Here is a 27796-nt window from a genome sequence, read left to right as displayed (position 1 = left end):
CGGGCCGCGGCCGCGCAGCCTCCTGGGGTGGCTGCGAGCTTGAGCCGCGGGGAGCCGCCGTCGGGGAGCGCCCTGCCTCGCGCAGCCGGCTACAAGCGAGTCTGGCCCTGCCGCACCCCGGCCTGGGGAGCCGGGCCCGGGCGGTGGGAGGCCCCTACAGGGCTTTCTGCCTCCGTGTTCCCCGCTGGTTTGTTTGGTGTGCTTCACAGAACAGCGCTGTTCCAACTAGGAAATACGTGAAATCGTATTTCGGAGGGAATGCTTTCACAGTATCACTAATTTGCGAGGAGATAGGTCTCTGAAACGTGGGTTTTTCCTAGACTTGCATCTCTCTACTGCCTTTGTGTTTTGGACAAACTAGATAGTTTCGGCCTATTTCTTAATAAGGCGAGCACTTTCCCAGCTTCCATGCAACATCTGAGAGCCTGCCCAGCAAGTGCGCTGGCCCTTGCTGCTCTTTGGAGGCATCCTGTTGCTCCGTGTCCAGGTTAATAATATATTTGCTGCTAAAATGCAAATCGGGACACAAGTCTTCAGATAATATGCTTTTGCTCCCCTACTCCAAAGGATTTAATTTGCCCTCACGCTCAGAGTAAGCAGAAGGTGGTTGCCGTAATGCCATTGCTGAGAGTCTTGGGTCGCTATTGATGGCTGAAGGTGGCCTCAGACACCTGCTCCACATGTGGAGGCTGGTGGGGAGAGAGGGAGGGAGGCGGAGGAGAAGAGGATGCTGCTGTGTACTGACTTTTGTATAGCAATTAGAAAGTGGTTGTGATTTAAAATTGGCTCTTTTTTTTTTTTTCCTCTGGAACACCATTTGACTATCAATGCTCTCAAGAATCAGTCTTCAGTCTAGTAGAGAAACACAGCCTCAATTCTGGCAATATAAAGAACTCGGCATTGTTCCTCACTGTTGACTTTTGGGGGCGAACTCCGCATTCTAAGCAAAAGTCCTACCATACATCAGGCAGAAGCAGTAGTAACAGCTCCCTGTCTTTGTTGATGATTATCCTGGCAGCTCACTTGATGGAGGGTAGTAGTTTTCAGGTTTTTTTAATTGAGCTGAATTTGAATTGGTGACCTAGAAATGAAAGTCTCCATGGCACATCCTGTTACTAGGCCTTAGGGAACTTACTTAGAAATTTTTACTTTTTTTAAATTTTTTTAACTAAGAACAGTCACAGTTTATACTACAGAATACCAGGATGACTTTGTTCTCAATAGGTTTCATCCTATCCCTTCAGTTACATTTTTATTAAAGACAAGCTATATGATTGATTAGGATATTTAGGTGATTTAATTTGGAGAGAAATAACACTGAAGACACATAAATGCCTTTAATAAAGCATTTAAGGAATTGAGGTTTTGATTTAAGTGGGAATTTTTTCATTTACAAAATTTTGATTAATTTCTATAAAGCATCTCCCAAATGTCTGTCTTTTTGCTTAAAAATAATGGATTCCTTAAAGTGTTTGGGACTAAAATCAATCACAATTGATCAAATTTCAATCAAAATCAATCAAATGAGTGTGTTGATAGTTAAGGATTGCTTCACTGAAGAGAGAAGGGATTATGGACAACCTTTCGACTTAGTGTCTGTCACCTTGATACAGTTCAGCGCTATGTTTACTTATGATATGAAGTTTTTTCAGAACTTTCTACTGAAGGTCAAAAGTGCCAGTTTTAGAGTAGCAGTAAAATTTATCTTTTTAGCAAATAGTGCACAAAGGTATAATCTCCAGGGACTTCACCTGCAGCTGGAAATCAAAGACATTATGGCAGGGCTGAAGATGCATGAGATCAGCAATAAACACATATAATTTTATTTAAATATATATAATTTTATTATATAAAATTTTGTATAATTGTATTTAAAATTATGTTGACTGCTCATTGCAGACTGAATTTTATTGTACTTTAAGAGTATGTGTGGTTAGGTTTGGGGGTGAGTAGAATTCATCAGAAGGTAGGGGCTGGGGATTTATCGGAGTGATAGCTCTTTTTCCAAGCAGAATTTGGTCATTTGGAAGTAGGAATATTCTCTATGTGTGGAGGTTCTTTCCTTCTGTAATGAAAAAACTGATTTGTAAGCATGTAGCTAGGTGTTTTTCATTTAGTTTTACTAGGTTCTTATGTATTCAGATGTTTGGTTTTTGGCAAAATATGTGTTTTCATGGCTATGCTGATTTCCCTTTTTTGTTGGATGCAAAATTTCCCAACTAAATGTTTATTGGGATACAGGTCTTTGTGAGAGGTGTTGAACCCTTTGATAGATGTTGGCTTAGCCTGCATCATTTGGCAACATATCAAAGGATATGAACATTGAGAGACATCTGCTAAAATAGTATGTCTTTCATCATGATAACTACATGATGGAAGAGTTGCTGTGGCAACTGGTAAAATCTTGGCGGAGTTTTGAAGCCAGTGACTACAGTGGAGCTGAGATTTTGCCCAATCTTTCTTAACTGTATAGCAGTTTCATCCTCAGTTTCCTGCACCTTGTTAGTGCTGCTCTGTTGCATTAAGGAGGCAATTAAAAATTCACTTATTTCTGTCCTCTGAACAGTATCATTCTTACTGTCCTTTCTCTTTGTGGTGGATTACAGAGATACATGGGACAGTTCTACATGGACCATCGCCATGGGCAGGGGGTTTGCTGCTGGCCTGACAGTTCGAAATTCACTGGAGCATTTTATCTCAGCCATGTAGAAGGCTATGGGACTCTGGAATGGAAGGACGGCAGAAAATTTCAGGTCACTGGAAAAACACTGTGCTATTACCATGATTTCCCTGCCTTTCAAAGTCAGCATGAGTACAGGAAAATTTGAGTGTGTTCTTTTTCAGGCAGCTCCATTAGTGTTTGGGTTGTTTAGAGCAAAAGCTTCATGCTTCAGTTTCGAGTAAGCTAGATCGCTCTCTTCAACTACTCAACTTCTGCTGTACACAACTTTTGCTTAGGGAAATATTGAAGGAGATACTGTGATATCATCTGTCTAGAACTAAAAATCTGATGCCTGGAAGAGTTTCTTTTTCCAGTTTCTGATGTATAAGTCTTCAGTATTTACTCCCCTTGCTAGATGTAGAGCTAATTAGCTGGTCAGTACTCTCAACAGACATATTAGGAAGCCAGCAATATGAAACTGAAAAATACTGCATTTGAAGAAACTGTGGAGACGAAGAACATTCTGAAGTGTAGAGATAACTAGTTGTCTCTTTTGTATGATTTCCAGGCCTGCTGTTACTAGTAGCAGCTAGAAAACTTATTTTCTAAGAGTTTATAATTCTTTGTTTTCAAAGAAGAAGGTGTATCTGAAAAGTGCCCAGCACAGGGCAGCCTTCCTCTTGTACTGATCCATGGGTGTCTCTGCAATAGGAAACAGTGGTTCATTGGATAATCCAAAATATATAGCAAAACAATATACAGCCTTTGTATTGAGTTGACCAACAAGAACATAACATTCTTGCTGAATGTTGATAATGTGGCACTAATTATGGATTTAGGAGAACTTTAATTTGAATAGATCATGTATAATCTGAAACTAAGGGAAAAATAGAATACCCCTAGGTTATAATCAAACTTGAAATTTTATTCTTGCCAGTCATAGTGCTTTTTCCTGGTCCTTTATCTGCATAGCTAAATAGTTCAATATGACTGAAGCTGTTAATTTGTGTTCCAAACAACGGTTTTGAGGCTGTGATAGCCTTGTATGAACACGCCTTGAGCCATATGTGTGATCCAGAAACACTGGATATGCATCAGCCTGCTTGAATTTGGAAGTGGTGCTCATGCATTTCTTAACATAGTGTCATGTCAAACTAGGATGCTCTTCTAAGAAGGCTAAAACTGCTGTCTTGTAGTGCTGTATTTGTGTCTGAGACTCTTCTGTTGGCATGAAATAAAAACATGTATTGTCATGCTTGCAAGGCTGTCCTGAAGTTAATTACCATGGTAAGAAAAGAAATAGTTGGGAACTGTGCTGCCATTCATGTACTCTATGTCTGTGCAGTTGTGTGTCAGAGGTGTTTGTTCTGTTTTGGAAAGCATTACTGAAAATCTATCCTGGTATAAAAAGTAGCAGTGAGGCTAATGAATGCAAAGCTGAACACAGAATAGTATAAAACAGAATCCTGCTCAGGTACTAGAATCCGCATGAAACTTCATCTAAACATAACATCCCAATGGAGTTAAATTTAGGGCCTTCCACTGTTCTTGTACTAGAAGAGTTAATGTTTGTCATTAAATGGATCAAAGTGACTCTGAAGGCTTTGTAGTACAGAATGGCCTCAGCAGTTATTACTCTGTCAATAAGAAATGGACCAATAAGACCCAGGCAGAACAGTTTAAATAGAAACCAGACTTTAATTGTATAACTTGTTTGATCTGATTGATACTAACGAGTTTACTTGTTTCTTAAGGGGCTGTACAAATCTGATGAACGATTTGGACCAGGAATTGAGAGCTATCCAGGTGGCTGTCAGGATGTTGGCTTGTGGCTGAAGAATCACCTAATTAAACTATGTACTGAAGTACCTGGTTATTTTTCTGTCTTGGACTATCCAGAACACTTCAGATACGTTGATGCCAGTTCTCAAAGGAAGTATATTTCTGTTGAGGAGGACCCATTTCTCCGTAGCTATAAATGTCTCCCTTTTGATGACAAGAATATTTTGCCTGAAGGAGTCTTTGCCTATTCCCATAACACAGATCATCTTACTTTGACTCGTACCTTTCTGAAAGAGTGTGATGCTTCATATTTTCAGAATACCTCAAAGCTGCCAGAGGGAGACCCTTGGCCTGTTGCAAATGTAACCCCCTTACTGGTCAGAATGCAGATGCATGTTTATAAGCACAGGTAGCTGTTGATGATTTGTTTTTTATGTATGGATTTTTATAAATCATATCCATTATTTTCAAATATAAGTTGCATGATAGAAGCTGCTCTCCAAAAGTTTTTTTTATAGTCTTGAGATGACAAGTTGTCAATGAGGATTTTTTTAAATGAAACAAACAATTTATGATACTAATGATACCTTTCTGTGGTTGTCTTAACTCTTATTCTACTTCAAGGCTATAAAAAACATGCTGCAGCAAGTCTGCAGCTACTTGTAACTGCCCACTGAGCCTTAGTTTTACATGTAGCTTGATATTTGTACATGGAGATGTTCTTTGGGCAGGCAGAGTATTTTTTGGTTTGCTTTGTTGTTGGGAACACAAGCCACATATGTGTATTTTATAGCCATAGCTAAAGCTAGTGATATAAATCAAATACTAAACAGATATGAATGTGCATGCTAATTCTTCTGTTTGTAGAAACACTTGGCAATTAGATTTTGTTTTCTAATTTGATGTTTGTTGGATGGCTGGATATATACGAACCCTTCCGTAGCCAAAATCTGTGTGCTGCTGCCAGCAGCCCCTCGACTAGTTTGCCTTTCTGCCTGTAATTTAAGCAGACTTATACTATCTGAAATAGTTCTTAAAATGATAGCTGTTCATATTTTCCCATCTTACCCAGCAACATGTTTTGTTCTTGATGTGTTTTTTCTATAATTGCATTAGTCGCCTAAGAATACCTAGCTGCTTAAATGTCTCGGTGCTTTTCTGTCCTTTGCTAGGTGCTGTGAAGCGGAGTTCGCTTCAGATGTCAACTTCATTCTCAGTGGAGTCCGCAGTACTTATGGGCCTCCAGGCCCCAAGGAACTTGCCTCAGAGCAGTTAATTCAGAAAGCAGCAAAAGGAGACTTTGATGGGGTCTATACAATTCTGAGGGATGAGCTTGCTCATCCGGACATAGCAGACAAACATGGATACACAGCACTTGCTGCTGCTGCTGTAAGATTCTAAGAATGACTCTTTACCATATGATGAGAAATTCCTGGTATGGTAGGCTGGATTAGATTTTTCTCTTGTTCCATTACACAGTAAGTGTGAAGGGAATGTTCAGTAAACAACAAAAGAGCAGATGTGGCATGGGGAATGTCTGTAATGAATGGTATCATGCCAAACCCCACAGTAAATAATAATCTACAAAAAGAAGCACTTCAGTAAACATTAGAGATTATTTCAACTGTCAAGTTTGATTTCTGTTTATGATTATGCAGTGGACTAGATCTGCATTCTTGGATGTGACCCTGCCCTTATTATTGTTTTTTTTTCTTGTCCATCTGTAATCACATTCAGACAGGGTTATTTCATTTTTGCTGGAAAGGGGTGGTGGTTAGAAACTGTGCATGCATGACTTGCTGTAGGGGAGGATGACCTCTCCTTTTCCTTGTGCCCTTTTCAGCTACCTGAATACCTGGCATTCATTGCAAAAGTCCAGCAGAATTTAGATAATAATTTAGGTCACTATATTTCCCCTACATCCATCTCAATCACTTTTAGTCTCTTTCTGTATGTGAATCCTCACTGAATTCCTGTGAAATCTCGTAGAAATTGTTATCAAAAAGAGAGGAAGGGCAGGGATGTACTTGAGGATGCTCAAAGATACACATTCTGAACCCTGTAAGGGGTGGTTCAGTATTGTGTTCGTATTTTGTGGCAAATATAAACTTGAATTAGTTTAACAGTGTTGGCTGTCACTACTTTCAAACTATGCTGTCTATTCTTTCCATGTAGAAATCTATTCTTTCCATGTAGAAATCTGCAAGTGTGTGCATGTATGTGCAAGTATAGATGTTTACAAAATAAAATAACATCCTGAAGCATTTCTCCCTCTACAGGTTAATTCCCACAATGATGTTGTCAATCTTCTTCTTGATAGTGGAGCTGATGTGAATAAGTGTAGTGATGAAGGTTTATCTGCTCTCTCCATGTGCTTTATTCTGTATTATCCAGCAGAATCTTTTAAGGGTAATATTGCTGAGAGGAACTTGCACAGATACAAGGTTGGTTTATTTCTAACCTAAAATGTCAGAATCATGATGTATTATCGCCTCAAGCTGTAAGTTTACTTTTCAGAATTACTTTATTGTGTTGACTCCCTAGGAAAAAGTCAGAACTTCTGTGCTTCTTGCACTCTGAGGATGCAGAGTAGTCTCTGCTCTCACCACTAACTCCTACTTCAAACGACCAAGCTCCAGTGCAGTAACAAACTTACTCTGCAATTGAAATAAGGCACTATATTAATAGCAGAGATGTGAGGCCATGTTTGCTAGGTGTTTAAGACAGTGAAGATGTAGTGGGAAATTGGTGGGAATTACAAAAGCATCCAAGCAGGACAAGAGGATTTAGGTGGTTCTCCTGATAGTACAGAGTCCTGCTGGCATAGCTGAAGTGGTAAGCAAGAAGCAATTCAACTGTCAGAGGAGTCTCTTGACCCTTAGGGGGTGTTTACAAAGGAAGACTCATGACCCTAGGCTTCCTCCTGCTGAAAAGAGAAGTACCTGCTTTAAATTGTCCTATGGAGGAGCATGATACATATTTTGTAAGAGTACAAACCATGCAGTGGGGAAGGAAATGAAAACAAGGGTGAAGCAGAGGGTCGGGAATCGCCAAACAATCTGAAAAGACAGGGATCAAAGAGGGGCCTGGGCAGGTAGGGACTGTGTGGTCTTGGAGCTTGGAGGCTAGAAATGTAAGAATGCCGCTGAGACTTTCGGAAGAGGCTACACAGGAAATGCCCTGAAGAAGCTTGTTGAAAATGAACTACAGAATAGTTTTTGGTTGCTCTAAAATACCTGTTCAAGTTCCAAGAGTATGTTTAAGTGGTGGCCCATTACCAAAATTGCAAGACTTTTGTGGGAAAGAAAGAGAGAGGGGGAGAGATGTATATAAAGCAGATGCTCAGAGATTCACAGAAAATCAGTGTGAAACTATTACTTCTCATTTTGGAGTGAGAAAAGGAAATTAGGAATAGACAAGGTTTGTGTTTGTCATGGTCTCTAAGATTCAGAAAAGAAAAGGTACATTGCTTCTCTTTTCCTCTGAGTTGAATACGAATCCAGAAGATTTGGCAACACTGGCTTTGTAGGTCCTAGTTCTACATTCTCATACAAAGTAATGCAAAGTGTCTGGTTTTATTTCAGAGGTATTTTTCCTTTAAGCCAGATGGTGAATACTTGAAGAAACTGTAACACTTCTAAACATGTTTTACTCGCAATGGAAATTGAACAAGAAAATGTTCAGTTATTTGGTTTATTTAAAAAAAGAACTTAGTTACAAATTACTTCTAAATTATTTCCCTATCTATTGTTAACCAAATTTCATTATTATTATGTGTTCTTGTATTACTGTTATTACTTGTACTATTGTTCTGATGACTGAATATGCTGACTCACCTATTGAAAATGTGTTTTTTCATTTTTGTAACTACTTTCTTTTATTTTTTTAATCTTCAAGTAGAACGAAAAATCAGAACCGTCAGAAACAGCTAATGGGTCTGAAGGCATAATCTCAGAGTAAGTCTTATTTCTGCCCTATGAATGGGAGACAGAGTCTAATAAACCCCTTTGAACAAAGAAGTCAACAATTAGTATTTCACATATTTCACAGAAGGGTGCAGCTATTGCAGGAAAAGCTAGTCAGATGTCTAGTATATTTTTGTTTGTTTAACTAGACAAACCTTGTGTTCATATCAGTAGAAGCCACTCTGTTTATACTCTCTGTTATAATTCAGGTTGGTAGAGTGGGAAGAGTGAAGATGGAAAGTGTAGTTGCATACTTTGCAGCTTGTCACAGTCTGCTATGGACACCTGCAGTGTAGTGTGGACATGAGGAAAGATAAGAATATGTTCACCTTATTCTGAAGTCTTGATGACATTTGACCTTGCTGGTTGTTTTCTACAGGTGTCTGTTTAACAGCATGGCCTGAAATGTAGTCTTTTTGTCTTGCTTTTATGGATCTCTGACAGGGCCACATCTTGCCTTTTGTTTTGCCTGCAGAGCAGTCCCCAAAGATGATGAAGTTTGTTTGTTGGGTTTTATGCCAGCTGAAGGTCACTTTGATGTCTTAGAATTCCTACAATGAAAATTCCCTGTTGGCCTTCTTGCCCTTCATCTCTTGCATTTGACTTTTGTGGCCCATCTTGCCACCTCCCTTGCTTCTCGTCTGAATATTGTGTGTTGCATGTTTTTCATTGGAATATAAAGATGCACTGAATGTAGGGCTTGTGGGTAAAAATGAATTAATCCCATGTGAGAGAAAAGGAGCCTCTGCCCAGACCACTTTGTGGTAGAGTTTCTGGGTGATTTCCAAGGACTGTTTGCTTTTTTTTGATGGTGTTAGGTTTCTTTTTTTAGGAGTGTGCGTGTGTGTTTTGCCTCCATGGAAATACAGATGGAATCGTCAGTTAGCCTGCTGAAATACACTGTCCTAATTTAGCATAGCTTTTGTTCCATTTTTTGTTTAAGGGAAACACTGAAAGAGTATCTCTGTTTTCTTGGGATGGATGAATGAAGTATGATAGAGGAAAAAACCTTCCAGCCAGTCTTAGATGACAGGAAGGAGTCTGTTTCTATCATTAAACAAGTCTCAGACTAAATGTTTAGAAGTGACACATGAGTGAATAGTGGAGATGCAGGGAACCTTGCTTTGCCTATCCATTCCCATGCAACCCAAAGGGACTGCTTTTCAGTGCTGCCTTTTTAGTTTGGAGGGGTGAGATATCCTCTTCAGGTAATAATATTGTTGCCTGGGTGGAGCGCAGTAGTTGTTGTGACGCTGCTCTAAAGAATGAAGTCTTGTCTCTGCTAAATGCCATTTTTGATGTCTACACCTGGGAGTCATCTTAGTTCACCATCATTTAGAGGTTTTTTGCAAGATGCTAATGAATGATTCTGGTATTTTCCATGTCAACTTTAGACAGCAGAAGAGATGGGCAACAATCCAGCTGCTACTTCGCCGAGGTGCAGATCCCAATGCATGCTGGACACCACCACCCCTTCTGTTCTTTGCCATTAAAGCTGCAGATGCAGAAGCAGTGAAACTCCTCTTAGAAAGGGGAGCCAGGACTGATGTGCGGCTTCCATCCAAGGTTTTATTGCATTATAACTGATAATGATGTAGGATTCTAGATGAGTGCTGCAGCTTCCGTGTCCTACTGTAAAATATCCTGCAAGTAAGAATCAGCTTTAGAATGGACGAAAAGCTGTTTGAAGTGATTATCCTGTTCAAAGAACTATTTTACAGAAAGAATTCAAAACTCCTTATTCCCTGAGTTTTCTTTCCTCATTATGTTTTCTTGTTGCCAAGCCTACGAATGACTGGGGAATGCTTGTGAAGCTGCTCCTCAGGTTGGTAATGGCTGCTGTGATTTTGGTAGGTTGAGTATCTGGGACCTCGAGCATTCCACTGTCCTGTAACTCACTTTGTAGGTTCGTGGTGGCTGAAAGTGAGATGCAGTATGTGGGAAGAGGAAACTTGAATTATTCTTTTGAAAATATTTGGTACTGTTTTATGTTCTGCTTGCGATAAACAGGAGTCTTAATGATATGTTTGTTTTTTCAGTTAGGGAGTTTAACCCCTCTCCACATAGCTGTATCTATTCCTGGGGAGGAAGGGGTCCAGATAACACAGTACCTCCTGCATTCTGCCCCAGATGTTGATGCAAGGGCAGAAGATGGAAATGAGGCATATGGTCCAGACCAGGTATGTTGCTTTGTGAGCTCAGCTTCTTGCAGCTGTTGAAGGCTGCACAATACATGAGCAGGGAGTTGAGCTTCCTGCCTGCTTGATTTCAGTGAAATCTTTGCACCCTATTGGAATAACTATGTTCCTTTAAAAAAGAAAAAAAGAAAAAAAAGCCACTTGAAGTCTATATTATTGGATTACAGTAAACACATCCTTGTGTTTCGATGCCCCAGAACATTTTTGCTGTCATGCCTCGTGTAAGGCAGAGGTTAAAAGTCTCTTGTGGGCAGTCCGGTACAAATGCCTGAAGGTATAATGACATCAGTGAAGACAGGACCACTGTCAGAAACAGATACATGATGGGACCTGCTTATTTCATCTCCATGGAGCCTGCCTACTTGTTTTTTGTTTTGTTTTGTTTTGTTTTGTTTTGTTTTGTTTTGTTTTCCCTGAACACAGACTCTCTCTGCTGGATTCCTGCAGCATTCACTGTGCCCCCAGAGTTACAGAAAGATACTGCAGTTTACTCTGCAGTAAACTTTTTTGGTAGTATAGAACTTTTTGGTTAGGGTTGCCATTTTTTATGATAATTCTCTACTTGTGATGGAGCTATACCAGCAAAAAGTGCTCTTTTTGGCATTTGTTACCTGAAGAATTACTTTATGTTATAGTACTTAAATCACTTCACAGAATTTACAAAACAGCTGAGATATTGGAAGGGGCCTCTGAAGATAGTCTGGTCCAAAACCCCAGCTCAAAGGAGGGTCAATGAGGGCAAGTTGCTCAGGACCTTGTCCAGTTGGGTTTTGAATATCTCCAAGAATGGAGACTCCACAACCTCTCTGGGCAACCTCTTCCAGTGTTTGATCACCCTCAGAGGAAAAAAAAGTTTTTTCTTATGCTTAAGTGGAATTTCTGTCTTTCAATTCCTGCCCATTGCTTCTTGTCCTGCCACTGGGTGCCACTGAGAAGAGTAAGGCTCCAGCTTGTTTACTCCCTCCCATCAGGTATTTATACACATTGATAAGATCCCCCTGAGCTGTATCTTCTCAAGACTAAACAGTCCCGGATCTCTCAGCCTCTCCTTGCACGAGACATGCTGCAGTCCCTTAATCCTCTTTGTGGTCCTTCGCTGGACTTGTTCCAGTAGCTCCATGTCTGTCTTGTACAAGGGAGCCCAGAACTGGACACAGCACTTCAGATGTGGTCTGACCTGTGCTGAATAGAGGGGAAGGATCACCTCCCCTGGTCTGCTGGCAGCACTCTTTCTAATGCAGCCCAGGATACCATTGGCCTTCTTGGTCACAAGGACACATTGCTGGCTCATGGTCAACTTGGTGTCCACCAGCACTCCCAGGTCCTTCTCCACAGAGCTGCTTTCCAGCAGGTCAACCCCCAACCTGTACTGGTGCATGGGGTTATTCCTCCCCAGGTGCAGGACCCTGCACTTGCCTTTGTTGAACTTCAGGAGGTTCCTCTCCGCCCACCTCTCCAGGCTGTCCAGGTCCTTTCGAATGGCAGCACAGCCTTCTGGGGTATCAGCCACTCCTCCCAGTTTGGGATCATCAGCAAATTGGCTGAGGGTGCACTCTGTCCCTTCATCCAGGTCAATTAGTAAACAGTAGCAAACAAACAGTACTGTCCCCATATTGACCCCTGGGGGTACACCACTGGTGACTGGCCTTCAGCTGAACTTCATGCCACTGATCATAACCCTTTGAATCCAGTAGTTCAGCCAGTTTTCAGGCTACCTCACTGTTCATTTATGTAAGCCATACTTCATCAGCTTGTCTATGAGAATGTTGCAGGAGAAAAGCCTTACACTTGTTGTGTTGAAAGCCTTACTAAAGTCAAGGTAAATGACATCTTCTGCTCTCCCATCTTTCACCAAACTGGTCATCTCCTTGTAGAAGGCTATCAAGTTGTTCAGGCATGATTTCCTCTTTGTAAATCCAAGCTGACGACTCCCAGTCACTTTCTTGTCCTTAATATTTTTGGAACTGGCTTCCCAGAGGATGTGCTTCATCACCTTTCCAGGGATTGAAATGTGCCTGACGTACTTGTAATTCTGCAGATCCTCCTTCTTGCCCTTCCTGAATACAGGAGTGACATTTGCTTTCTTCCAGTCCTCAGGAACCTCACCTGGTTGCCATGACATTTCAAAGATAATTGAGTGACCTTGCAATGACATTGATGAGTTCCCTGACATCCCATCAGGCCCTAGTCATTGAAAAATGAGCTGGCTTGTGTAACAGGAATGATAAGATTTGTCTTGTCATGACAATGGCTAAGGTGAATGTATGTTTGCAGTCCAGGGAGGTTTAGATGGCTTCTTCGGTTTGTATTTCAGAACATTCTCCTTTAGTAGCAATCAGGACAACTTGGTACCTATTTGCAAACAGTATGCACTTACAAAATGCCCAGAAGCAGTGCAGGCAAAATTACTTCCTCACATATCATTTTTTATTTTTTTATATTGGTCTGGTAAGCCTATAGTCATGCACCTTAAATGAATGACATCTGAATGAACTTGACTCAAGGAAGACCCTTTTTACCTGATAGCTTGCTTCTTTCCTCCCACCCCTCACTGTATCATTTGGCCCAGTAAAAGTTATTAAATTCTGTGTGTAAAATTTACCTCCCCTAGATTCCTCCAGTGGTTTTATTAAACTTCTTAATATACAGTGCTGGAGATGATTTAGGCAGATGGAATCTGAATGTAAAGAAGGAAGTGGAAAAAGGTTGGCCATTGTTTTGATGGGACTGAGCAAGTCTCATCCATGATTGAGATCCAGAGCAATGGGTGACCAGGCAGTTTATTTTCTTCGGTTTGTCTCTGAACTGTGTTAGAAATGTGTGCATAATTTCACTTAGATTCCTCTGCCTCAAACCAGAGAAGCCAAATTGTCCCATGGTGTCACTGTGCACCTGAAAAATGAAACAGGACCACCAAAAGAGTACTTCTCCTCCTATAGTGGTCCTGTTCCAGAAGAAGGTGGAAGGAGTGCATTGCATATGGCATGCGAAAGAGAGGATAACTGTGAGGTAAGAGCATGGCATCTGAGGTTCTGCTCATAGAGAGTAATTATAAGCTAAACTCCTCAAATGACGTATCTGGGGAACATTTCATCCCACTGTAAGGAGCTGATTGAATTCCAGGGATAAACTCCTTTCCTAATTAGTCATTAGTGTTGTACTGATGAAAAATCCATTAGCACTTGAGAAAAAAATATTTCTTAAGTCTTTAGAATTCCATTTAACACAGGAAATTCCTTTGCTTAAGTTTCCATTAGTGACTTGGCCATTAAGTTTTACTGTCCATGAGGCCAATTTGAAGCTGGACGATCTGAGTTTTCTCATGCACTAACCTTTGAGCATTTGGGTTTCGACCATGGTAACATTCCTCGAGCAGATTTAGGAGGTATGCACTTGGAGGAAGGAGAGGTTTTTGAGAGAGGAGATGTACTTCTTCAGAAGCAAGCTTACATATAGCCTTTGGCAGCAGGGTTAATGAGATTTGGTAATCTGATGAAGAGGTTTATGTATAACACTACCATGCTTGGGGTTCTTAGACATGAGAAAATGGAAGTATATTTTTTTGCTATAGGATCATAGTTTAGATGAAAGGTTTGAATGTGTTTTATGCTGCTCATTTTGTTTATTATTATTACATATATATTATATTAAAAAGTTAACATTATTATGATCTGATTCTGCCTTTTTTCTGCACCTGCCTACACAGCATGCCAGAGATGTTATCCGCCTCCTTTTAATGCATAAGGCAAATCCAAACACACTGTGGAGTGGCCATTCACCACTTTCCTTAGCAATCGCCAGTGGGAATGATTTGGTGAGCATCTTTGAGTTCCTCTTTGTGTGTTGTACTTCTCCATTTGTCTCTGCCTTCTCTGATGATAGGCAAACTTGGGTAACTAGTTGTGCTTGCCATAATTCATTCCCAGTGAAAGCACTAAATTTGCTTTTCTTTCAAACCTGTGGATGTTGCATGAGCTGAACTAGAGGAGCCCTGTAGTATGACAGTGGTAGCTAGAAATATTTGGTAAGATTTAGAAGGGTATAGCATTCAGAGAAAAGTATCCATTTTTATGAATCACAAGAACATGCAGTTCTCTTACAGGCTACCTCCACATTCAAATCATCCCATCCAAGTGTTAAAACACTTTGCTTCTGGATATAAGAAAAAAATGTAGCTATTGAGGGTAAGGAGTATGCTTTTCTATGAAAAGATCAATGATCAGACTTGGAAAGGATGTGGGCATTACAGGACTCAGCACTCCACAGATGAGGTTCACACGGTAGAGTTCAATATGTGAAGTTAGCACCTACCTTTCCTGAGCAGGGAATGGCCTCCCTTCTGCTCAGACAAGGCCCTTAAGAGTGGGTCCATAGCAGCCAGCATGCTGAGGCACTTCCGAGAAAGTGTACAAGCAAAACAAGTAATGGTGACAAAGTGGTGTGTCTGCAGTGCTCTGCTTCTCTTGGAATACAGCTCCAGGCTCCTGGTTCATCATCTTTGTGGAAAACAAGGGAGGAGAGTGAGGGGATAAGAGTTGCACACAGGCTGCCCACTAAGTTCAGCCATTGTGCAGGCAGCCAGCTAGTACAAGGCCATGGGAAGAGCAATTGGAAGGGAGCAAGCGTGACTGTATAGCCTAGTGGTTCAGATAAGAAGTTGATAGGAGCAGGGTTTGGGTCTGATTTCTGTTTCTCTGTTTACTTTCTCCTGTGTAAAAGCACGCTAATAATTCAGTCAAGCATTGTCTTGGAAATGCAGATGTGAACAAAGCAAGGGGAAGCCCCTTTCAGTGTTTCTGATGAAATCAAAATTTTACCTTTTGTTCTGTCACTGCAAGTTTTATACTGTGTATTAGGATTAATGGTAGATCATAATAGAAAAGATGTATTGTGTATTGTTACTTTTTAACTATATTTGTTTCAGTAGAAAGTTATCAATCATCTATAAAAATAAAGCTGGAAGTAGATACAGTAGAAATGGATGCAACTGGATACAATAGAAAATAGATTCTGTATCAAATGTCTGAACCAGAACTTTTTTCCTTATGTTGTCTTTGTTTCTTTTAAAAGACAATTTAGTTATTTTTCTGGGAAAGAGTTTACTGCATCTTTGATTTGTTTGTACAGAAAAGATGAAATTTCAGGACTTCCTGTGGAATGGAAAGTCCCATATCCAACACATTCTACTGCTTCTCCTGCCTTCTCAGAGGCCAACATTCAATGGATGATGATCTAATAGACCATAAATGTTCAACCTCTCTAATCCTTATCTTTACAGTAAAACATACGTGGGTTTAGTATATTTTATGAAAGTATCAGAGCAGGTGATTTTTAATGCTGCCCTATAGCACCTCAGTCTGGCTGGGGTATCGCTTTTCTGCTGTGGAACTGTCAAAAATGCATCTCCAGCAACTATCTGTTATATTTGCAGGCAGTGATTGAACTCCTCAAACATGGGGCTGATCCGAATCTGCCATTAAGTGGAGCAGTAAGAAGTGCCCTCTGTACAGCTGTCAGTACCACATATGAACAGAAGAGAACAAAAGCACAGAGGATTGCTTTGGTGAGAGAACATGTGGGTTTGTTTTTTTTTGTTTTTAACTTCAGGAAAAGCAGTAATTTTTATCAGGTGTGTTGAGTTCCATTTCTCTTTAATGGGAAAGCTGGGTTTTTTTTGTTTGTTTGTTTGTTTGGTTTTTTAAGAACAATTCATTTGTATCTCTTCCCAATGCTATTTGTTTCTCTCCTAAGGAACAGAGGTTTTGTAAGGAAATTCGTTTTCATGTTTGAGTGAAGGTGATGGCAACCTCCTTGTGTAGAAGAGGAAAAACTGCATTTAAAGCAGGTGGAGGGTTGTAGTCATGCCCATGGCCCTGTCAGATCTGACTGTTACCTTGTTTGTAAACACAACTGGCATCCACATGAAGAAAGATATATTGCATTTGATTGTGCTATGTAAAGTAGTTGATAAAGTGCACTTTCTCACCTATGATGAGATCAGTGGAAGCATTTGACCTTGTAAAAATTGGAGTTTTATTCCTCATCCCACAAAGCACCGAGCTGATCTTATTGAGCATGGAGGGGAGGAAAGTTGCAGTTGAGGAGGACTAGGAGAGAAGGTGGTTTCCCCGGCTGGGTTCTGTTCTACCCCTGCCTCACTAGTTGTCTGTGCTTCATCTGTTGCTGCAAGATTAGATTGTGAGATATCCAGAAACAAATAGCAACTGCCTCCAAGAAGGTTTTGCTTACAAAACACATTTAGATTTGACAGTCCGTCAACGGCTCTCCAGCGGCAGAAGAAATGCACAATTTGGTACACAAAATAGCCACACAAATAGAGGTTAAGCTCTGGTGTTCAGTCCTGTCTGGACACAATTTGGTTAGAAAACTGGATGTCTAATGTTTTGCTTTCTTTTTGCAGGTTGATAAGCTGCTTGAAGCTGGCGCGGATATCCTTGCACCAGTTACTCTTAGGGAAGGACGGCAAAAAGCAGTGGGAACAGCTGTCGACTATGCCTATTTTGAATATTATCAGGTATGACTTCAGTTCCCATAACTGAAGATACTGTGTTCTTTGCATTCATCAGAACAACAGCCTCTTGTGTCCTTTAGGATTTGTCTAGGGCCTTCTTCAGAAGCTTTCCCTCAAAATTTACTTTTCCCTTCATTTGTCTTGAGACTCATTTCATTTGCTGCTGAACTTATAACCACCCAAAGTCTGAATACCTCTAGTAGTTTTGCCTGTGAAGGCAATCCCTGTTGTCACATTTTATGGTAAGATTCTATTCATAATTGATTTGTAAAGAGTTGGCTGTAATCCTATATCCAGCCATTAAAAACAGAAGTAACGTGTTTCCATGAGGCTACAATCAAATCAGGAAAAGTTGTTATGAATTATATATATAGCAGATAATAAATTTAGGCATGTGATAAGCTATGATAATAAATTACTGATCAGTCAAACTTTATAATAAAGGGTTAACCATTTATTAAAGTCATCCTTAATCATTTATTAATCCCTTATAAAAAGAATCTTACTGTGAAGTATAGCTAAGAATTTTCTGCCCAGGGTTTATTTTTTGGGGGGGGGGGATGTATTTGTTTTAAAAAGCTTTTAAATAGTCTGCGATGCTGTAACAGTTTCTAATTAGAAATGATTCTGCATTTGGGTCATATAAGTAATTTTTTTTTGTAGCTTTATTGTTAATAAGAAAGTTTACATGACAAAGAATCTTTGTTTCTTAGAAGCTGCAGAGATTAAATGGTTTGGTTCTTGAGAGAATCATTTGTTCAGTAATGCAAAAAATAGATAGTGAATTACTTAATATATTAAACTAGCAACCTGCAGGGATGGGAAGGAAAGCCGAGTTATACTGCAGATTGCTTGCCTCTGGGACATAAACAGTAGATGTTCTGAAAAGAACAAAAGTAATGGTGAGCCTTGGGCACCTTGCAGTAAAGCAGCCACCTTCAAGCTACTTGAGACAGTGCATCATGGTACCTGCATTCCTAAGGTGGGGTACAGCTCATTGCTATTATGGCCCTGTGATTGTGGGATCCATCGCTGCATCTCATTGACAGAGCAGCCTGCTTGGAGCTAATGTGGTTTTCTGCATCCTGTTCCAGTGTTCCATGTAGATAGTAAAATTGTTATTCTTTGGCTTGCAATCACAACTGATCCTCAAACAGCAAACAAAATTAAACAATTAGCAGTTGTAATCTCTGGCCAGACTTGGCCAGCATACTCCAGGTATCTTCTTTCTTTCCTGCCTTGCTCTGGTCTGCCTTAGGCTTTTGTATCCTGGGTCTAGTACGCTCCCTGCTGGCACCAGGAAGCAGTTTGGGAAATGGAGAAACTTAATAGTTGCCAAACAGTGCCCTCTAGCAGTCTTTCCATTTTCAGGAAGCTTTCCTGTGTTCCCAGAAGTGCTGGGAGAGGAGGTGAGCTCTGCAAAATGACAGCAGCTTCTCCCTTGAAGAAAAATTGTTTTAGTTAACTTGTTGAGCACTCACTGAACAGATAATCAGAATAACTAGAATTTTTAATATGGACATCTCCTATGCCAGGATTAAGCAGGGATGATACTGTGCTTTTAGACTGGTTTGACTTTAAGTCTGAAACACTTACGTGTTAGATTTGTGTTCCCATACATTAGCATATTAACTCCTGGTGTGTTGCAGGATAGGAGAATTGCTAACACACCATACCACGTACTGACAGCATCTGAGCGGGAGATTTTTCAAAAACGCCGATCACTGATAGAACACATTACTGGGAAGCTCCGTGAGCGTGTCATCCTGAAAGAGAAAGAATGGAATCAAGAAGAGCTGAGAAGATCCAAAAAATGTTAGTTCAAGCTTAAGGGTAGCACTGCCTGGTGTGGAGAGGGAATTTACTGTTATTAGTTCCAGTATTGTTGTCTGAAAAGATAACTCTTTCTCAAAACCAGTCCTACATATGCAGTGAGGAGATGTAGTGGTTCTACAAACATTAAAAAGAATGAACAAGTCACTGTGAAGGAAATTTTGAATATAAGCTTAGTGCCTGTCCACTGCTTCCTAGTAAATTCCTATACAAGATCTATTACCATGTGTTACAGAGTGATTGAGGGAGCTTGTTCCTCTTTCATAGATGGACCTTTGAATTGCTTTGCATTAGTGCAGGTAGCAGTATGCATTTAATGGTGACTGTGGACAGCTAGCATATGTCCATTGCCTATGGCAACTTGCTCCCAGGTCCTTTCCTAGGATTCCCACTGTATTAATGCTCTTCTACTATTAGAGTGGTGACAATAAATATATAAATTAAGGTGATTTGAGTGACTTCCTGAGTAGTGCTCAAATACGTGGTGAAGCCAAGCTTAGAATCTAGATCTCCCAGTGTCACTGTAATCTTAAAAATGTTTTGTATATTCACTGTGAAAAATATCCAAATGAGGAGTAGAAAGCAATGTTACCTAGAACTATTATGTCTCACATATTCCATAATCTTACTTTCAAGAAGGATGTTATTTTAGTTTTTCTGATACACATCATCATATCGATTATGTTTGTCCAGTTGATCAACAACTGTCCTGTGACCAAGCAGAGTTTTAAGGAAAGGTGTCTTGTGACTAGTATTCTAATTCTCAAGTCCTAAGTAGGAATACTGATTTTTTTTTTCTCCCTCTTCCTTATGTTGGTGTAGTGGATTCAAATATTCGTACATTTGCTTCAAAGAAGAAATGGGGAAGCCATCATGCAGAAGAAGTGAGGTAGGTGGAAGACACTGCATGCAAGTATTGACTGTTCTTAGCCAAAAATATTATGTCCTGTTTTTTCCTCACCAGGCCTAATGTCACCCTACCATGTTTTTTCTTTTCTAATTGTTTCCTCTTTAGTGTGTCCAGTCTGGTCAGCTACACACACCTTCTTTCTCTGTTCTGATCACATCACTCCTTTTCAGCTTCAGACTCTGCCAGGAGAGTCTGTATAATATTGTCTTCTTGTGATAAGCAGTGTGTCCTGGTATTTTAAGGCAATTCAGGACATCAGTGGCTTAGGGTAGCTTACAAATACTAAGAAATGGACACATACAAGTTTTGTAGCTTGCATTTCTGGTCTCTAAATCAGGAAAGACTTCTAGAGTTTGAACATTAATCTTGGAAATGTAGCATTAACAGCAGTTTGAGTAACAGGAGATACTTGGCTCAAGGATACTGTACTCTGTCATCAGTTTGTTCTCCTACTGCAAGGCACTCGCATGGTCCTGACCTTTGTCTCAGTGTTTGAATCAAATGAGGGTAACATCATTGTCAGGAACTGAGGCACTTCCGCGAACATAAATTGTGAGGTAGCATTTCTGCCGAACCAAAATGGATCAATAGTAGCATAAGATGCAGAAATAGCCAGAAGAATGTAAACCAAGAACTAAAATTAAATCTGGAAGGTTAAAGCAGCACACAAACATTTTACAAATAAATGTCAGAGATGATTGCAGGCAGAGATGAAATCTCAGTGAAAATTGCTAGCTATTTCCTTTGCCAGAATTGTGCAAGTTTTGTTTTCTCTGTTAGTTTCAACAGCTGACTGTCTGTTCACTATAGCCCAAGAACGGGAATTTCCCATAAACTTCCAAATGCAAGACTTGTATCATGTTCTCAACATACAGCCCTAGGCAAATTTCCAAGGTTATGATTTGTAATTGGACAGGCCTTTAAATTTATAGCTGAAGGAGACAGCAATTGGTAGACAAGTTATTATTTCAGGGAACCTGCCACTCTCCTCACAAAACTCTTTCCCTGCAAAGGCCTAATTCCACCCAAGCTCCTTGTTTACCACCCTATATTCTTGGCTCCATGGAAGGATGGGAAAAATTTACTAGCTTATCTGTACAGTAACTGGAGTTCCTTGATGTCATTGTTCATATTTAGCTGTGGCTTATTGTCCGCTGACTACCACTGTGCCCACACTATAGCTATCCTCTCACAGAACACTTGTTATTCTCAAGGAGCTGGTCCTAGCTCTTTTTCTCTTCTGGGGACTCTGCAGAAAACTTGCTGCTGTTTCCAATTCAAGTTGGATGAATTGTTTTTGTAATTGTTTGACTGTGGCTATGCTTTGTCTGGATACTGACAAGAGTTGTCTGGGTCATTGCCTGCTACCTTCCTTAGCAAGGTATTTAATGGAATCCAAATCACATAACTAGAATGCTATAAAATCTGATTTGGTATTATGTGTAATGCATCCAGTGTTGCCTCTGATGTCTCTTAGCTCTTCTTTAAAATTATACTAACACATGAATGAATCTATTGCATGAAATCACCTTTGGTTTTATGTTATGGTCAAATTTCACAAACTCAGAACAGTTTGGCTCAGACCATATTAAGGATATCAGTGCTGTAAAGGATTCTTAAATGCTTTAAAAAGGATATAGGTACATAGGCCTGCTTCCTAATCCCACTGAAAATCTTTGCCTAAGCACTCTTTGTTGCTTCTTTCAGCTTTGGAATAATTGCTGTGTTGCAGTGACCTAGCTGTAACCCTGTTTGCCTCTGCAATATTCCAGTAGGTTCTGTCAGTTTTTTTAAGTCTGCCTGCTTGGCTTTATTTCTGGCTGCATATTGTCTGGCTTGCCTGCCAGTTTGAAACTGAATACTTCCAGACCCAGTTGTTATGAGCAGACTAAAACACACAGTGCACTAGGATGTGGATATTGGTTGACCATGGCTTGGCCGTGTTCCTCACCAGGACGTTTGACTTTTCTAGGGGCTGCTGTGCAGCCTGGTCCCCACATACATTTATATTTCTATATTGTGAGCCATTTTGATTTAATTTTACTGTGATGAACAAACATGCTGTCAGACTAAGAAAAAACTTTAAACAAACAATATTGTGCTTTTTTTTTTTTTTTTACAACTGCCTTTGTTCTAGGATACCATTTTTTAAATACTGCTATCACTGTGGACGTTCTGTTGGTGTTCAGCTGACACCTTGTATTCATTGCCATGAAATCTTCACTTGCAGTGAAGCTTGCAGGAGGAAATCTTGGAAGGAGCGGCATAGGCGTGAGTGTTCGGGATTGCCGGGTAGGTCTGACTGTCACTAGTATGTGTGTGCAACCGTTTGTGCATGTTTTACCGACCTGGAATGTCTTCCTTGTAATGGCCCAATAAAACGTGTTTTAGCTACACATTTAAACAAAAAAAATTCAGTTACTCACTTGAACAGCTGTGTCTGTAAAACCATCAGCTTTAAGAGAGCTGCTACTGTGTCATTACAGTCAGTTTCAAGAGAGAAGAATCTTTCAGGTGAGTGCAGAACAAAAGAAATACGCTCCCGAAGACCAATGTTTGTTACTGAAATCATAAATATACAACTTTCCAGGCTGAAGAACCTCAATACATCTAACAAGCTAGGAGGAATGGGGCTTTCGGTACAAACTTTACCCTATCTGTGTATTAGAATAGAAATCTATGAGATTTCTGATCTTTGTGCATTGAGTCATTGATACCACCCTGTTGTGGTTCTTGTAAACTGCAGCATTTGTCATTGATTAAAAAAAAAAAAAGACATTATACACATTATACACATGCACACAGTACACAGCAGTAGAAGACTGGCATAGTGGATTTATACAGGAAATTAAAGTACTGTCACCATATCAGATGCTCACATATGAGCCACAATGAGGAATCTGTGAAATATGAAGATAAATAAGGAACTGCTGCCATTCTGAGCCTGATATGTCTTTTAGTGGCTGTCCAACCACTAAAAAGTCAGTCCAGGATGGTTCTTTTAAATCTGGGTACATGTAAAACCTGTGAAGGGAGTGAGGCCTCTCCAACTGGAGACGATTTATATCAAGCATACATGCTTACCAGTATGGGTTCTAAACATCTTCTAGCAGTTTTCCCAAGATAAGATATCAGTGGTGTACTTCCCAGATTATATGGGAATAAATGAAGCTTTTCCTAATGACAGGATATTTCCCTTGCACCTTAAACAATGCATTGTTTTTTTATTTTCCTGTTCCTTTCATAAAGTTTTGTCACACTCCTGCATACAATTAAAACTTGAATTTTACTCTTTTCTGAAAGCTACCTTTCACCCACGTATGGACTTCTGCTTTTACAACATGTGGTGTATGAGAACTGCAGCACATATATGCAGAATACTCTGGTTTTACTACTATTTTTTCATATGTTTGGGATGGAAATTGGAACAGACTTAGAAAGGGAAGTCCTGAAGACTCTGAATTGGAACCACCAGAAAACAATAAAAACGATCTGGGAGAATGGTAGAGGCTTCTGGAAGAACAGCAAGGTGCATGCCACAAAAGGGTAACCAACCAGCTTGAGTTCGGTCAGACTATATCCTTAAGCACATAGTGTGTTGCTGACTGTCTTGCACCCTGACAGACATGCTGACTTCTCTAAGCAACCAGCACAGGCCAGTCAAAGCAGGACGCTGAAATGGAGACAAAGTAGCAGCTACTCCACTCAGCTTAATTTTTGCATCATCCCCAAAGTGATAAAGAATAATAATGAAATGCTAATAAAAAAAGATGTTCAGAGCAGAACATGCCTTGTGTAGCTGCTGCAGTAGCAGCAAATGAAGCTGAAGGGCACAGGTCGGATCTGATAAATTATAGCCCAACCCACAAACAGCAGAGATTTTACCACTTTAATGGCAATATATTGTTTCTTTATGTTAAAAGATTCTGATTTGAGAAAAGATTAGGAATTTTCCTAAAATATGAGAGGATCAGGTGTCTGATAAAACTCCTAGACCAATGAGGTATTTGAGCTTGCTTGATTAATGAAATAAATACATACATACCTTACTGTGAAAATGTCTTTGCTGGCAAGGTGTTTCTTAGTCAAATTTTTTTCAGTGCTTAATCCATTCTGGAACTACTGACAGATGAAAGAATCCTTGATATGTGTATTTCAAGTCATGCTTTTTATTCTCTTGAAACCAAAATGAAAAACTGAGATGATAAAGATAGAGCTTGGCTTAAATGGCATTGTCTTTCCCTTTTGCTTTTGAACATCTCAGCAGCTCAGGAGTTAGAAGCTGGGTGAGTGAGGTGTTGAATCTTCACTGCTGAACTGTGTCTGTTAACAGCTGCCATCCATATCTTCCTCTTCAAAGCTCTTCCTGTTTTCTGGAGTCCTAGTTCCTGACCTTTGTTTAAACAAACAAACAAAAAAAACCCCCTGCCATTGAAGAAAACTGATTATTTAAAATTCATGGAAACCTTTTGTTCTTAAAAAAAATTATGATGGACTGTTTGGACTGTTTTGTTGGAGCAGCTTTTCCTGGACGCCAAAGGCTGCTAAGATGATGGAGGGACTGGAGTATGTCTTATAGGAAGAAAGGCTGAGAGAGCTGTGCCTGTTGAGCCTGGAGAAGACTGAGGGGAGATCTTAAGAATGTGTTTAAATATCTGAAGGGAAGTTGTAAAGAGGATGGGGCCAGACTCTTCAGTGGTGCCCAGCGATAGGACGAGAAGCAACAGGCACAAATGGAGACACAGAAATTCCATCAGAACATAAGGAGAAACTTCTTTCCTGTGAGGGTGACTGAGCACTGGAACAGGTAGCCCAGACAGGTTGTGGAGTCCCCATCCTTGGAGATGTTCAAAAGCCACCGGGACAGGGTCCTGGGCAATGTGCTGTAGGTGACCCTGCTTGAGCAGGGGGGGTTGGACTAGATGATCTCCAGAGGTGCCTTCCAATCTCTACCATTCTGTGATTCTGTGGAGCAGATGAGACCTTCTTCAGAAAACTGGAAGAAGCCTCATGTTCACAGGCCCTGGTCCTCATGGGGGACTTTAACTACCCTGATATCTGCTGCAGGGACAACACAGCAGGGCACAAACAAGCCAGGAGGTTCCTGGAGTGCATCAGTGACAACTTCCTAACTCAGGTGATTGAGGAGCCAGCGAGGAGAGGCACTCTGCTGGACCTTGTACTTACAAACAAAGAAGGACTGGTCAGAGATGTGGAAGCTGTGGGCAGCTTTGGCAACAGCAACCACAGGATGATGGAGTTCAGGATCCTACAAGGAGGGAGCAGGGCAAAAAGCAGAATCACAACCCTAGGCTTCAGGAGCGCAGACTCTGGCCCGTTCAGGGCCCTGCTTGGAAGAAGCCCATGGGATGCAGCCCTGGATGGAAGAGGAGTCCAGGAGAACTGGTTGGTTTTCAAGGCTCACCAAGCTCAAGAGCAGTCCAACCCCCCATGCAGCAAATGAAGCAAAATTGGCAGGAGGCCTGCATGGATGAGAAGGAGTTCCTGACTAAGCTCAAACAAAAAAGGAAGCATACAAGGGGTGGAAGTAAGGACAGATGACCTGGGAGGAATCTAGAGACACTGTCTGAGTGTGCAGGGATGGGGTTAGGAAAGGCAAAGGCCATCTGGAGTGGAATCTGGTGAGGGATGTGAAGGGCAACAAGAAAGGCTTCTACAAGTACATCAGCAGCAAAAGGAAGGCTAGGGAAAAGGTGGCCCCACTGCTGGAATTGTTTGAGGGATATGGTGACAGAGAACATGAAAAAGGCCAAGATACTGAATGCCTTCTTCGCCTCTGTCTTTACTGGTAAGACTGACCTTCAGGAACTGAAGGTCCCTGAGACCAGTAAAAAAGTCTGGAGTGGCGAGAATTTACCATCAAGAAGGATCAAGTTGGTGAACATTTAAAAAGTTGGACCTACAGAAGTCCATGGGATGTGATAGGATGCATCCATGAGAGCTGAGGGAGCTGGCTAGTGTCATTGTGAGGCCATTCTTAATTATCTTTGAAAGGTCATGGCAATCAGGGGAGGTTCCTGAGGACTGGAAGAAAGCAAATGTCACTCCTATCTTCAAGAAAGGCAAGAAGGAAGACTCAGGGAACTACAGGCCAGTCAGCCTCACTTTCATCCCTGGGAAGATGGTGGAGCAAATCCTCTGGAAAGTCATCTCTGCACATATTGGAAGGACAAGAGAGTGCTTTAGGAGTAGGCAGCATGGATTTACGAAAAGAAAATTGTGCCTGACCAACATGAGAGCCTTCTACAGTGAGATGACTGGGTTGATGGATGAAGGGAGAGCAGTGGATGCTGTTTATCTTGACTTTAGTGAGGCTTTCAATACTGTCTCCCATAACATTCTTATGGTCAAGCATATGAAGTATGGTCTATGTAAATGGACAGTGAGGTGGACTGAAAACTGGCTGAACTATTGGGTTCAAAGGGTTGTGATCAGTGGTACAAAATCCAGCTGGAGGGTAGTTACTAGTGGTGTACCCCCAGGGGTCAGTCCTGTGGCTAGTGCCATTTAAGCTGTTTCTTAATGACCTGGGACAGAGTGCGCCAGGAGAAAGTTTACAGACTATACAAAAGTGGGAGGAGTAGCTGATACACCAGACGGTTGTGCTGCCATTCGAAAGGACCTGGACATGCTGGAGAGGCTTGGGCAGACAAGAACCTCATGAGGTTCAACAAAGGGAAATATGAAGGCCTGCACCTGGGGCTTAATAAGCTCGTGCACCAGTATATGCTGGGGGCCAAGCTGCTGGAGAGCAGCTCTGCAGAAAATGACTTGAGGGTCCTGGTGGACAAGTTGAACATGAGCCAGCAATGTGYCYTTGYRRCMAAGMAGRCCAAYRGYATCCTGRGCTGCATTAGAAAGAGTGCTGCCAGCAGACCAAGGGAGGTGATCCTTCCCCTCTATTCAGCACAGGTCAGACCACATCTGAAGTGCTGTGTCCAGTTCTGGGCTCCCTTGTACAAGACAGACATGGAGCTACTGGAACAAGTCCAGCGAAGGACCACAAAGAGGATTAAGGGACTGCAGCATGTCTCGTGCAAGGAGAGGCTGAGAGATCCAGGACTGTTTAGTCTTGAGAAGATACAGCTCAGGGGGATCTTATCAATGTGTATAAATACCTGATGGGAGGGAGTAAACAAGCTGGAGCCTTACTCTTCTCAGTGGCACCCAGTGGCAGGACAAGAAGCAATGGGCAGGAATTGAAAGACAGAAATTCCACTTAAGCATAAGAAAAAACTTTTTTTTCCTCTGAGGGTGATCAAACACTGGAAGAGGTTGCCCAGAGAGGTTGTGGAGTCTCCATTCTTGGAGATATTCAAAACCCAACTGGACAAGGTCCTGAGCAACTTGCTCTCATTGACCCTTCTTTGAGTCAGGGGGTTGAACTACAGACTTCTAGAGGTCCTTCCAACCTCAACAATTCTGTGATTCTGTGGTTATATGATTCCCACAAACAGCTCCAGAGAAACCTTGCATGCAAAAGCAAAATAGGGAAGAGAGTTAAAGCATTGTACAGTCCCCCAAAAAGGGAGAGGGAGGGAGATTTGGAGTTAAAGAAAAGTTACTCAGGTCAATATGTTGCTGTACACACAGAAAGATCCAAAAATAAAGTCCTGGTCATTGCCTCCTTGTGCAGAGAGTTTGCTGGTAACCTACTTGAGAACTTTCCATGCTAAACAGTTCCTGCCCCACAGAAATCTCTTATTGAGTGCTATGTGCCATATCAAGGGATTCTCACTTGCTTTGGATTTGTTGCTTTGAAGGGAAGTTATAGGGAACACGAGTGGGTAGGGAAGGAACAGTTGCTTCAAGATGGTTATTCTTGGTATTTTGATTTTAAAATTCTTATTTCTTTAAAAGGTTTTTTGATGGGCTTTAATAATCTAGAGAAGA

General features: G+C 40.9%; 1 protein-coding gene across 1 annotated transcript in view; it reads left to right on the top strand.

The window, feature by feature from the left end:
* ANKMY1 (ankyrin repeat and MYND domain containing 1) overlaps positions 1–26567 on the top strand; it is a 29502-nt gene extending 2935 nt beyond the window's left edge. Inside the window, exons 5-19 of the mRNA XM_026084173.1 lie at positions 2607–2753; positions 4417–4853; positions 5617–5833; positions 6724–6888; positions 8345–8400; positions 9401–9470; positions 9808–9975; positions 10449–10589; positions 14314–14421; positions 16039–16170; positions 17029–17142; positions 18789–18954; positions 19795–19861; positions 22020–22174; positions 26440–26567. Coding sequence (XP_025939958.1) covers positions 2607–2753; positions 4417–4853; positions 5617–5833; positions 6724–6888; positions 8345–8400; positions 9401–9470; positions 9808–9975; positions 10449–10589; positions 14314–14421; positions 16039–16170; positions 17029–17142; positions 18789–18954; positions 19795–19861; positions 22020–22174; positions 26440–26567 — 2271 coding nt within the window. The remainder of the gene's footprint in view (positions 1–2606; positions 2754–4416; positions 4854–5616; positions 5834–6723; positions 6889–8344; positions 8401–9400; positions 9471–9807; positions 9976–10448; positions 10590–14313; positions 14422–16038; positions 16171–17028; positions 17143–18788; positions 18955–19794; positions 19862–22019; positions 22175–26439) is intronic.
* Positions 26568–27796: the final 1229 nt, after the last annotated feature.

Source organism: Apteryx rowi, unplaced genomic scaffold (assembly GCF_003343035.1).
Source record: "Apteryx rowi isolate R43461 unplaced genomic scaffold, aptRow1 scaffold_1185, whole genome shotgun sequence".
NCBI lineage: Eukaryota > Metazoa > Chordata > Aves > Apterygiformes > Apterygidae > Apteryx > Apteryx rowi.
The sequence above is the reverse complement of the archived record's forward strand: the minus strand, read 5'-3'. Positions and strand labels throughout refer to the sequence as shown.